The sequence below is a fragment of the Anomaloglossus baeobatrachus genome, chromosome 11 (genome assembly GCF_048569485.1).
Source record: "Anomaloglossus baeobatrachus isolate aAnoBae1 chromosome 11, aAnoBae1.hap1, whole genome shotgun sequence".
Lineage (NCBI taxonomy): Eukaryota > Metazoa > Chordata > Amphibia > Anura > Aromobatidae > Anomaloglossus > Anomaloglossus baeobatrachus.
Window position 1 is genome coordinate 60,788,525 of NC_134363.1, and position 13,114 is coordinate 60,801,638.

The following is a 13,114-nucleotide window of genomic DNA, read 5'->3' on the forward strand; positions in this document are numbered from 1 at the left end:
AGTTAGCGGACGAGGCGGAAGGCTTAGAGGATGACCAGTTGGAGGAACGAAAGGAACGAAACCTCGATTGATTCCTACCCTGGGCGGGTTTCCTGGTCTTGGTTTGTGGCATGGAAGTACTCTTCCCGCCAGTAGCTTCTTTAATGATTTCATCCAGCTGTTCACCAAACAGCCGTGAACCAGCAAAAGGGAGCCCAGCAAGAAACTTCTTGGAAGAAGCATCTGCCTTCCACTCTCGAAGCCACAAAATCCTGCGGATAACAAGAGAATTAGCTGAAGCCACCGCAGTGCGGTGAGCAGCCTCTAGCATGGCAGACATGGCATAAGATGAAAAGGCTGAAGCCTGGGAAGTTAAGGCAACCATTTCGGGCATAGATTCCCTGGTGAGGGAATGCATCTCCTCTAGAGAAGCAGAGATGGCTTTGAGAGCCCACACTGCTGCAAAAGACGGGGAAAACGCGCCCCCCGCAGCTTCATACACAGATTTGGCCAGAAGGTCAATCTGACGGTCAGTGGAATCCTTAAGTGAGGTGCCGTCAGCCACCGACACAACGGTCCGGGCTGAGAGCCTAGACACCGGAGGGTCTACCTTTGGGGAGTGAGACCACTCCTTGACCACCTCAGGTGGAAATGGAAACCGGTCATCAGAACCACGCTTTGGAAAGCGTTTGTCAGGGCAGGCCCTGGGTTTGGTCACAGCGGTCTGAAAACTGGAGTGGTTAAAGAACACACTCTTCACTCTCTTAGGCGAGGTAAACTGATGTTTTTCTGCCAAAGAGAGTTGCTCCTCTGACACTGGCGGATTGAGATCCAGCACAGAATTAATAGAAGCAATCAAATCACTAAGATCTGAGTCACCCTCAGAGAAATCGATGGGATACATAGCCTCCGAGCCCCCAGTGAGGGCATCCTCCTCATCTTGAGTCAGCTCTTGAGACAGAGCCGTGGGATGGGGAGGGGGGGGAAACCCTGCGCCTTCTCTTAGAAGGACGGGGTCTGAGATCAGATGATGAATCCTCCGTGAGCTCTGATGGACGGAGGTCAGAGGATAGGAGTCCTCTGTCAAGAGTATTAGAGGCACCCTGCGAGGGGGGCTGATGCATATTCATCAAAGTCCTGGACAAAAGCCCCATGGACTCAGCAAATGACTGGGATATGGACCTAGAAAAGGACTCTACCCAGGCCGGGGGTTCAATCACAGGTGCAGCAGCAGCCTGAGAGACCACTGGGCCTTGCTCCTTGTGTGAGACATGCTGCTCGTATACAGAGGTCCACAACCGGAGACCGGCTGTGGCTTACCAGACCGCTGAGCGCGGTGTTGTGTGCCCTCCAGATCCCGAAGCCCGGTCCCCCAGTCGCAGCACCTCAGCAGAGATGCAGAATGCAGGATGTCCCAGAGCAGAGTGAACTCTGCCTGAGAAATGACTAGGGGGCGTTCCTATAAAAGAGCGGGAACTGGAGGGCTATAGAGAACTGCAGGGAAGGAGGGACGCCCCAGCAGTGGGGAGTGTCCCTCCCCTGTGTAGAACGGCTGCCGGGAGAAGCCGAACCTGTCCCTCTGCATGAGTGACATGTGAGGTCAGGAAAAAGAAACCAGGCCTCCGGCGAAGCCGGGGCCTAAATTTAAGCGGCGAGGCCGACAAGCAGGCACCATCGGCGCGGTTCTCAGGCAAAGAAGGGAATTTTGTTACTTACCGTAAATTCCTTTTCTTCTAGCTCCAATTGGGAGACCCAGACGATTGGGTGTATAGCTACTGCCTCCGGAGGCCACACAAAGTATTACACTAAAAAGTGTAAGGCCCCTCCCCTTCTGCCTATACACCCCCCGTGGGATCACGGGCTGCTCAGTTTTAGTGCAAAAGCAAGAAGGAGGAAAGCCAATAACTGGTTAAACAAATTCAATCCGAAGGAACATCGGAGAACTGAAACCATTCAACATGAACAACATGTGTACCCGAACAAACCAAAAATCCCGAAGGAAACAGGGGCGGGTGCTGGGTCTCCCAATTGGAGCTAGAAGAAAAGGAATTTACGGTAAGTAACAAAATTCCCTTCTTCTTCGGCGCTCCATTGGGAGACCCAGACGATTGGGACGTCCAAAAGCAGTCCCTGGGTGGGTAAATTAATACCTCAAGTTTGGACTGTAAAAACAGCCCTTCCCTACATGGAGGCAACCGCTGCCTGCAGGACTCTTCTACTTAGGCTGGCATCCGCCTAAGCGTAGGCATGCACCTGATAACGCTTGGTGAAGGTGTGCAGACTCGCCCAGGTAGCCGCCTGGCACACCTGCTGAGCCGTAGCCTGGTGCCGTAATGCCCAGGACGCACCCACGGCTCTGGTAGAATCGGCCTTCAGCCCTGATGGAACCGGAAGCCCAGCAGAACGGTAGGCTTCAAGGATTGGTTCCTTGATCCATCGAGCCAGGGTGGATTTGGCAGCCTGCGACCCCTTGCGCTGACCAGTGACAAGGACAAAGAGTGCATCCGATCGGCGCAGGGGCGCCGTGCGGGAAATGTAGATTCTGAGTGCTCTTCACCAGATCCAACAATGCAAATCCATTTCATATCGATGAAATGGATAAGGACAAAAGGAAGGTAAGGAGATATCCTGATTGTGATGAAAAGGGGATACCACCTTAGGGAGAAACTCCGGAATCGGGCGCAGCACTACCTTGTCTTGGTGAAACACCAGGAAGGGAGCTTTGGATGACCGCGCTGCTAGCTCGGACACTCTCCGAAGAGACGTGCCCGCTACCAGAAAGGCCACTTTCTGTGAAAGTCGAGAAAGTGAAACATCCCTCTGAGGCTCGAAGGGCGGCTTCTGGAGAGCAATTAGTACCCTGTTCAGATCCCATGGGTCTAACGGCCTCAGTACGGAGGGACAATGTGACAAACCCCCTGCAGGAACGTGCGTACCTGAGGAAGTCGTGCTAGGCGCTTCTGAAAGAATACAGACAGCGCTGGAACTTGTCCTTTAAGGGAGCCGAGCAACAAACCTGTTTCCCAACCAGATTGCAGGAAGGAAAGAAAAGTAGGCAATGCAAATGGCCAGGGAGACACTCCCTGAGCAGAGCCCTAAGGTAAGAATATCTTCCACGTCCAGTGGTAGATCTTGGCAGACGTCGGCTTCCTAGCCCGTCACATGGTGGCAATGACGTCATGAGATAATCCTGAAGACGCTAGGATCCAGGACTCAATGGCCACCCAGTCAGGTTCAGGGCCGTAGGATTCAGATGGAAAACGGCCCTTGGGACAGTAAGTTTGGCCGGTCTGGTAGTGCCCACGGCTGGCCGACCGTGAGATGCCACAGATCCGGGTACCACGACCTCCTCTGCCAGTCTGGGGCGACGAGGATGGCGCGGCGGCAATCGGAGCTGATCTTGCGTAGCACTCTGGGCAACAGTGCCAGAGGGGGAAACACATAGGGTAGCTGGAACTGCGACCCATCCTGAACTAAGGCGCCTGCCGCCAGAGCTCGTTGATCGTAAGACCACACCATGAAACTCGTGACCTTGGTGTTGTGCCTAGACGCCATTAGGTCGACGTCCGGCCTCCCCCGAAGGCCCCAGATTTCCTGAAACACGTCCGGGAGCAGAGACCATTCCCCTGCGTCCATACCCTGGCGACTGAGGAAGTCTGCTTCCCAGTTTTCTACGCCCGGGATGTGAACTACGGATATGGTGGATGCTCTGTCTTCCACCCACATCAGAGTCCGCCGGACTTCTTGGGAGGCTTGCCGACTGCGTATTCTGCCTTGGTGGTTGATGTATGCTACCGCTGTGGAGTTGTCCGACTGAACTCGGATCTGTTTGCATTCCAGCCACTGCTGGAAGGCTTGCAGGGCAAGATACACTGCTTAGATTTCCAGAACATTGATCTGAAGGGTGGACTCCTGCTGAGTCCACGTACCCTGAGCCCTGTGGTGGAGAAAGACTATTCTCCACCCTGACAGACTCACGTCTGTCGTGACCACCGTCCAGGATGGGGGTAGGAAGGATCTTCCTTTTGACAATGAGGTGGGAAGAAGTCACCACTGAAGAGAGTCCTTGACCGTCTGAGAAAGGGAGACGTTCCTGTCTAGGGACGTCGACTTCCCATCGCTTTGGCGGAGAATGTCCCATTGAAGTGGACGCAGATGAAACTGCGCGAAAGGGACTGCCTCCATTGCTGCTACCATCTTCGCTAGGAAGTGCATGAGGCGTCTTAAGGGGTGTGACTGGCCTTGAAGGAGAGACTGCACCCCCGTCTGTAGTGAACGCTGTTTGTCCAGCGGAAGCTTCACTATCGCTGAGAGAGTATAAAACTCTATGCCAAGATATGTCAGTGATTGGGTCGGTGTCAGATTTAACTTTGAAAAGTTGATGATCCACCCGAAACTCTGGAGAGTCTCCAGCGCAACGTTCAGGCTGCGTTGGCATGCCTCTTGAGAGGGTGCCTTGACAAGTAGATCGTCCAAGTAAGGGATCACAGAGTGACCCTGAGAGTGCAGGACTGCTACCACTGCTGCCATGACCTTGGTGAAAACCCGTGGGGCTGTCGCCAGACCTAAGGGCAGGTCTACGAACTGAAGATGCTCGTCTTCTATAACGAATCGCAGCAAACGCTGGTGCTCTGGAGCAATCGGCACGTGGAGATAAGCATCCTGATGTCTCTTGATGCTAGGAAATCTCCTTGAGACCTTGAGGCAATGACGGAGCGGAGGGATTCCATCCGGAACCGCCTGGTTTACACTGCTTTTTGAGCAGTTTTAGGTCTAGAACGGAACGGAAGAGCCGTCCTTTTTTGGCACCACAACCAGATTGGAGTAAAAACCGTGACCTTGTTCCTGAAGAGGAACAGGGATTATCACTCCTTCTGCCTGCAGAAGAGCATCGGCTCGGTCGAGAGGTGGGGAAGTTCTGAAGAATCGAGCCGGAGGACGAGAACAAAACTCTATCCTGTACACGTGAGACAAAATGTCTCTCACCCACCGGTCTTTGACCTGTGGCAGCTAAATGCCGCCAAAGCGGGAGAGTCTGCCACCGACCGCGGATGCGGAGAGAGAGGGCTGAAAGTCATGAGGAAACCGCCTTGGTAGCGGTTCCTCCGGCTGCCTTCTTTGGGCGTGATTGAGCCCGCCAGGAGTCTGAGCCCCTCTGAGCCTTTTGAGTCCTTTTGGACTAGGAAAATTGGGACCAGCCCGAGCCTGGAAAGGACCGAAACGTCGACTGTCCTTCCTTGGGTTTTGTTTGATCTGGGCTGGTGTAAGGAAATATCCTTACCCTTGGCCTGTTTAATGATTTCATCCAATCGCTCAGCCAACAGTCTGTCACCAGATAATGGCAAACTGGTTAAGCCCTTTTTGGAAGCAGGAGCTGCCTTCCATTCCCTTAACCCCAAGGGTCTGCGCAAAACCACGGAGTTGGCGTACGCCACCGGCGTACGGCTCGTAGAGTCCAGGACAGCATGAATAGCGTAAGTCGCAATGCATGCGAGGTTAAGGACGCCACCTGCGGCACAGATGTACGTGTGACAGTGTCTATCTGCGCAAGACCAGCTGAAATAGCTTGGAGTGCCCATACGGCTGCGAATGCCGGAGCAAACGACACGCCGATAGCTTCACAGACAGATTTCAACCAGAGGTCCATCTGTCTGTCAATGGCATCTTTAAGTGAAGTCCCATCTTCCACTGCAACTATGGAGGATGGCGCGGCGGAGAAAAGCTTGTCTGGATAAGCGTAGTGTTTCTGGACTGCTCCTCTGAGTCAGAGAGGCCCAAAAAGTACTGAATTTACGCTTGGGATACCTGAAATGGAATTTCTCCTGCTGAAGCTGCCTCCTCCACTGGAGGGGCTGAGGGAGAAATATCCACCAGTGTATTGATGGGCGCTATGAGATCATTCACCATGGCGTCCCATTAGGAGCATCCAGAATGAAAGCGGTCTCAGGATCAGAAACCTGATCAGCTACCTCATCATACAGAGAATCCTCTCGCTGAGACCCTGACCAGTGTGTGAAGTCGAGGGTCTCTCCCAGCGAGCTCGCTTAGGCTGTCTGGGACTGTCGTCCGTGTCAGAGCCTTCAGTCTGGGATGTATGGGACCCCCTTGGAGCACGGATTAGTTCCAACTGAGGGAGACCGGGGAGCCTTGATTCAACAATGCCCATGGTCTGAGTCACCGCCCTGGACTGCAAAGTTGCTAGAATTTTGTTCATAGTCCAAGACATTTTATCAGCAAAAAAACTGCAAACTCTGTCCTCTGGACAGTTTCACAGGTGGCCCTCTCTGGGCCACCACTAGCAGAGACTCTACCCATTAGGGGTTAGTGGAACCTGCCGGTAAAACAGCCTCACGTGCGGTACAGACAGCATAGAAAGCCTGTGCCTTGGCCCCCTTGCTCTATGCTGACGACATGCTGTTGTCTCCTCAGAGCTATCTAGGGGCATATCGCCAAGAAGCGACCGTACAGCCACAAGTCTCAGCCGCGCCGCAGCCTCCAGCGCGGCAGTTTCCCACAGATAAACTCACTCAGCTAAGCTGCAGTGAGTATAGTCCAAGCGCGCAGCGCTGTTGTCCTCGGCGCACTAACACGCCCAGCAATGCTGGCGTGTGTCTGTGTATGGTCTTGCAAATATAAGTACAAGGATAAAGTACACAAAAAAACAAACACTGTGGCAATAGTGGGGTCAGCACCAAGGTGCTGCTTACCGCCCGCATAAGCGGGTAAGTGGTCGCCAGAATCCCTTTGCTGGGTCTCCCAGAGCCTGTGTCCGTTCTCCAGCTTAGATTGCCTGCAGGAATGGCTGCCGGCGTCCTGTGAAGAGGGGCGGGCCGTGGGCGTGCCCCAGACAAGAGCGGGAAACTGGCGTCCCCCTGTGCCCAGTGAGAGGGCTGGAGTATGTAAATAAGACTCCAGCCCTCGGCGCTGATCATTGTACAGCGTCTCGCCCCTTCCCTGACTGGCAGGGTTGGGGGCGGGAACGAAACGTAACTAGGCCGCAAAAGCCGGGGACTAGATTTATAAGCGCTGCCGTCGTAAAAGCACGGCAGCGCGAAAGTCCCCGGCGCACCACAAGTCTCAGCCGCGCCGCCGCTCCAGCAGCGGCTGGCGCGGTAGTTCCCGACACATAAACTCACTCAGCTAAGCTGCAGTGAGTAAAGCCCAAGCGCGCAGCGCTACTGTCCCCGGCGCACTAACACACCCAGCAACGCTGGAGTGTGTCTGTGCATAGACTGTACGGGGACACAGAGTACCTTAACGTTGCAGGGCCTGTCCCTGACGATACTCCGCTCCATTCCAGCAGGATCTCCGGGTCTGTGGATGGAGCCCGGCCTCAGAGCCTGGAGGCCGGTAAGATCCCACTTCACCAGAGCCCTCAGGGGGATGGGGAAGGAAAGCAGCATGTGGGCTCCAGCCTCCGTACCCGCAATGGGTACCTCAACCTTAACAAACACCGCCGACAAGAGTGGGGTGAGAAGGGAGCATGCTGGGGGCCCTAGTATGGGCCCTCTTTTCTTCCATCCGACATAGTCAGCAGCTGCTGCTGACTAAAACAGTGGAGCTATGCGTGGATGTCTGACCTCCTTCGCACAAAGCTTGTAAACTGAGCAGCCCGTGATCCCACGGGGGGTGTATAGGCAGAAGGGGAGGGGCCTTACACTTTTTAGTGTAATACTTTGTGTGGCCTCCGGAGGCAGTAGCTATACACCCAATCGTCTGGGTCTCCCAATGGAGCGCCGAAGAAAGCTAGAGAATTCGCCGGAAAAGTTAAAACAATCACATACAGCATACTCTCCCCTTACAATAAAGAACCGGGACCCCCAACATAAACGTCTCAGGTACTTAGCTGCTGAGACGCAGGGCCATGTCCCTGGGGATGAGTGCTCCGGTCCAACAGAATCCTCAAGGGGCTGTGGATGGAGACCGGACTCCTGCCAGGCATGGAGACCGTGCTGGCTCCCACTTCAAGCCAGAGCCCAGAAGGGATGGTGAAGGAGTGCGGCATGTAAGGCTGCAGCCTTGTAAATCAACCTTAACAACACCGCCGACACAGTGGGGTGAGAAGGGACATGCCGGGAGTCCAGACATGGACCCGCTTTTCTTCAAACTCTTTCTGCCTCCTGACACAAAGCAATAAACTGGCTAGGACTGGCTACCAGGGGGTGTATAAGCTCAGAGGGAGGAGCTACACTTTTTAGTGTAGTACTTTGTGTGTCCTCCGGAGGCAGAAGCTAAACACCCATGGTATGGGTCTCCCAAAGGAACGATAAAGAAAACCAAGATTCCTTCAAATTTCCTGCGTTTTACCAGCTTTTTAGGTGCAGAAAACATGCATTTTTGACTTAAAAAACGCATGCTTTTCTGACATTACAATAATGGAATAATATGTCCCTTTACACACACACATAGTCCGACAATGAAATTAAAGAAAATTTTGATTTTATTGCTATTTTAACATTAAATATTATAAAACTGCTATAATTTCATGAAATATAAATATTTTCTTTATTAATTCCAAAATTATGTTTTCTTTTTTTTCTCTTTTTTCATGATATTTGACTATTTAATCTTTATTTAGCAGTGTCTTGATGTTCAAAACGCATCTGCCAAAACGCAGGTGAAAATTCATGCAAAAAGCGCTGAAAACGCATCTTAAACGCGGTAAATACGCATGCATTTTTAGCGCTAAATTTCTGAAAAAGGCAACTTTGGTCAAATCAATTAAGCCTAAAACGTGCGTTTAGAACTGCAAATAGGTGAATGCAAAGTGCGGTCATAGCCTAACGCACGTAACAGGGTTGATCAGCCCTGACACATCCACGGTGACTGCCATCATCATATAGTGGCTTTAACTCCAGCCACAGCTACAGAGAAAGGGTCACGACGACACATTGGGTTAATTTTGCCCGGTTCTGAGAATAATCCTGAGAAAATAAAGGCTGTACATTGCTCCCAATATCTGCGTATAGGATTTTCATTATTGTGCCATAAAAGTTATGTATGGATGACAAATGAACAGAAAGTTTGCACGGTTCTAACTTTTCTATCCTTGCAAAGTCCCTTTCTATTTCTACCCTTACTCAACAACATGAAACCTCACATAGACTTTCTGCAGCACAGAGGATACAAGATTTCTTACCGGATTTCTGTCTGGTTTTCATTAGAGTTCTTATCTAAAGTGTCGTTCGTTACTACTTCCAAGCTCTGCTGTTTAGACTCTGCAATGCTGTCCATCTGTGAGGTAGATGGGGCTGTGTCTTCCACCCTACAAGACAATGACAAGGAGGAGACCGGTGAGTGGGCGAGTCTGGACTCTCCTGGCTTTTAGTGACATTCTATAAATGTGCAGATCTGAATGTCGGTGGTGGAACCAACGGTGTCCAACACCCAGAAATCTCTGAACGTGCCGCTACCTGTTAGTATCTTCTGTCACAGTTTCGTCTTGCGTCACAACCTCGGCGGTTTCACCATTGAACGTCAACCTGCATGTGGTTTCATCCCCAGATTCGCTGGACGATGGCGTTGTTGTACCCGTTTCTGCCGCAGAACACTGTGGGGCTGCTATACTTTCCGGGGGGTTACCCGGTGTGGTTGAGGTTTCCATGGTTTCTAGATAATATACAAGAGAATTACACATGGATAATCGGAGAATTTCAGTTTGGATTTTGTTAACTCTCTTACAAGATAAATAAAAATTTGCAAACAATGAAGAATCAAAAAATATTTTGACAAAATAATTAAACAGAATAATTCAAACCAAATCAGATCAGTAATTGAATTATTCTGTACAAACATTTCATATTGATTCTTCATCGTCAGCAAATTTTTACTTATCTTGTATTGTATCCGAACCATACAAGTGTGGGGTCTCATATTGCGATTTATTACTTTTTGTGGGATATGAGTTTACCTAATCCACATCATTGTTTGCCATTTGCTTTAGTGACCCCCAAACTTGTTACTTTATAATTGTAGATTTATTTCGCCTCTGTGCGTCCCTCCACCATACAGGCTACTGACACCTAGGTGTTTGATCCAGTATTTGTACCTGTGAATATGGCCGGCACTGCCCCGTACAATCCGGCATAGCACTATCACTCACCTTCTTTTATAGATGTATCAGATGTTTCACCGTTGTTTACTTCCTGAGCTGAACAGTTTTCAGATTCTGTAGGTGCTTCCGCGGGGGCTGATAATTGGGGACTTAAAATAAATAAATTTAAAAAAAAAATAAATAAATTATATTATATTATTATTAATAATAATAATAATACTAAATAATAATAATTATAATAATAAATAATAATAATAATAATAATAATAAATGATAATAATGTAGATCACTCAATTAGAAACTTATATCCTGGTTGACAAATAAGTTAAGGAGCAGCATTTGAATTCTGGAACAAATTTGGCAGACTGTGGTCACCATGCCGCTTTTGCAGGTACCTAACCAGCAAAAAAAAAAAAAAAACCCCATAAGTGACCCCATTTTGACAACTACACCCCTCAAGGACTTTATCCAGGGGTATAGTGAACATTTTGAACCCACAGGTACTTCACAGCATTTGATATCATTAGCTCATCATTTTGAAAATGTTTATTTTTTTTGTTTAGTTCCAAATGTTTTTCTTTTTGCAAAAATGGACCCTACAGTTTGTTACCCACTTTCTTCTGAGCACAATGATACCACTCAAGCAGTCAAAGGGTTCTGTTGGACAAACGGGAGGGCTCGAAATGTAAGAAGCGACATTTGGTATTTGGAATGTAAATATTGTGGAAATAGATTGTGGGCACCAGGTCACATTTGCACAGCCCCTCAGGTACCAAAGCAGCAGAAACCACCCCCCCAAGTGACCCCATTTGAGAAACTAGAACACTCAAGCATCTATGTTGATCCCATAGATGCTTCACAAAACTTTTTAAAATGTGGGTGTGAAAATGAAAATCATGGGGATGAAGTTTCGCTAAAATATTGTTTCAGCCCCAAATTTGTCATTTTCAAAATGGATCAGGAGAAAACGGACATAATTTGTCACACAATTTCTCCCGAATGTGATGCACATGGCAGGGCTCGGAGAGGAAAGAGGGCTATTTGATTTTAGGAGTGTTCATTTATCTGGGTTAGATTGCGGACACCATGTCATATTTTCAGAGCCCCTGAGAGGCCAATGCAGCAGAAAAAGTTCCCATTTGGAAAACTAGACCCTTCAAGGACTAAGTCAACTGCAGTGACTATTTTGTAACATTTACGCCACACTTTTTTCTGTAGAATTACAAATGTGCCACTTTAGTGCCCAATAATGATGCACTGACTCACAGATAAACGGGACCGACGGACCTAACCGTCAAAAAAAAAAAATAAATAAAATTCAGTTCCGGCTCTGAATTGATCGCGGTTATCTGGCCTGATGCCAGTCCCCATATAAATCTAAGGGGACGAGAATCCAGAGATTAAAAATGGTGGTGGATGGCATAGGACCAAGTGGGCTGTACTAACCAAGGCTCTGATGCAGCTGGAACTACTCCCGCGGCCGCTCATTCACTTCCGGGGCTGCTCAGTTAACTTCATGCATATGCACTGCTTTCCCCACCCACCGGTGTCTGTGATTGGTTGTAGTCACACTTCAGTGACAGCCTGTGTGACGCTTCCAATCACAGACTATATTTCTTTATCGCTTCATTGGGGGACACAGGAAACCATGGGTGTATGCTGCTGGGACTAGGAGGTGACACTATGCAAATAAGAAAGATGGCTCCTCCCCCGCAGTATACACCCACTGACTGGAGCTGAGGAGACCAGTTTTTGCTTAGTGTCCGAGGAGGTTGGACACGCAGGGGCTGCTCTCAGCCCCTCAGGTTTGTATTGTTGTGTTTTATTAATGTTTTCCCTTTGTTTTTCAGACACAGCTCGTCGGGCGACAGGGTGTAATAGCTCACCCTGCTCTCCCACATAGAGACCGGTCGGACAGAAGTGGGGTCCGTCCGCCACTTCCGTTGTCTTCCGTGTCTGTCTGGCAGGACCCTACCCCACTAACACTCTCAAGACTGTTTGGGGGGCATCCGCACAGAGGGACAGGCGGATGGTCCTTGCCCCCCTCCCCAAACTCTCTCGCTCCCGAGCCTGATTGTGGGGTAGGAGGACGAAGACCGTACCCAGGATGGAGAGGTACCCTTCCGGTCTCCCCTAGACTATGCCCGGGACGACCGTCGAGATGTCTTCGCTCGCCTTCCAGGATGGATCCAGGATCACCTCAAGACAAGCCGGGAACTCAGATAAGTAATCCAATCCCCCTCCTTCTTCCCCGTCCCGGGTTATGGGGAGGGATCCCGGGTATAGAAGCCCACAGTCTTTCCACCTGGGCCAGGGGGTCCCACATCCCCCCTAGAACCCCTCACCTTAGCCCCCTTGGTAGTTGTTTTCCCCGGTTCAGCGACCGGCCCCCCTGCCGTGGAGTCCACTATCCGGCGGCCTATCCTCAAACCTTAGCCCCCGGGCTCCATCGTGGCCCGACGTCCCCTCCGGCGTCCTGCCCTTAGAAATTTAGCTCCCGGTTCCACTGCGGCCCGGCGTCCCCTCCGGCGGCCTACTCTTAAAATGTAGGCCCCGGCTCCATTGCGGCCCAGCGTCTCCCCCCCGCTGCCTACCCTTAAAACTTAGGCCCCGGCTCCTTGCGGCCCGGCGTCTCCTGCGGCCCGGCGTCTCCTCCGGGGCCTACCTTAAAATTTTGCCCCCGGCTTCATCGCGGCCCTCTGCGTTCGTGCGCTCGCCTAACCACGCCCCCAGCCGGGAATTCAGCCCGCACGGGCTTTTCAAATTCTTCTGGCTCCCCTGTGCAACCGCCGCCCCCCTCTTTCCTGGTGCCTGACGTCACTTCCCGGCGCCGAGACTCCCGGGGAACGACGCTCCTGCCCGCACTTCCAGCCTCCCGGCTCGGTAAGTAACCCCACCACCGCAGCTTCAGCGCCCCCCGCAGACAGCCAGTGCGACCCAGGGCCCCCGCAGTCACCGCTCCAGGCTGCCCAGCACCACTCGCCTCAGACTCCCGGTCTCTGCAAGACTGCAAAAAAAAAAAAGAAGGGAATTTTGTTACTTACCGTAAATTCCTTTTCTTCTAGCTCCTATTGGGAGACC

The 13,114-nt window shown here is 51.0% G+C and overlaps 1 protein-coding gene across 5 annotated transcripts in view; it reads right to left on the reverse strand.

The window, feature by feature from the left end:
* PPP6R1 (protein phosphatase 6 regulatory subunit 1) overlaps nt 1–13,114 on the reverse strand; it is a 206,548-nt gene that overhangs the window by 14,781 nt on the left and 178,653 nt on the right. For 3 of the 5 annotated variants that reach the window (XM_075328119.1, XM_075328120.1, XM_075328116.1), the window contains 3 exons: nt 10,082–10,182; nt 9,393–9,588; nt 9,119–9,244 (listed from right to left, as the gene is read on the reverse strand). In XM_075328119.1, the coding sequence (XP_075184234.1) occupies nt 9,119–9,244; nt 9,393–9,588; nt 10,082–10,182 (423 nt within the window). Of the gene's footprint in view, nt 1–9,114; nt 9,245–9,392; nt 9,589–10,081; nt 10,183–13,114 lie in introns of those variants that run through there. The other 2 variants (XM_075328117.1, XM_075328121.1) reach the window with 1 other exon arrangement.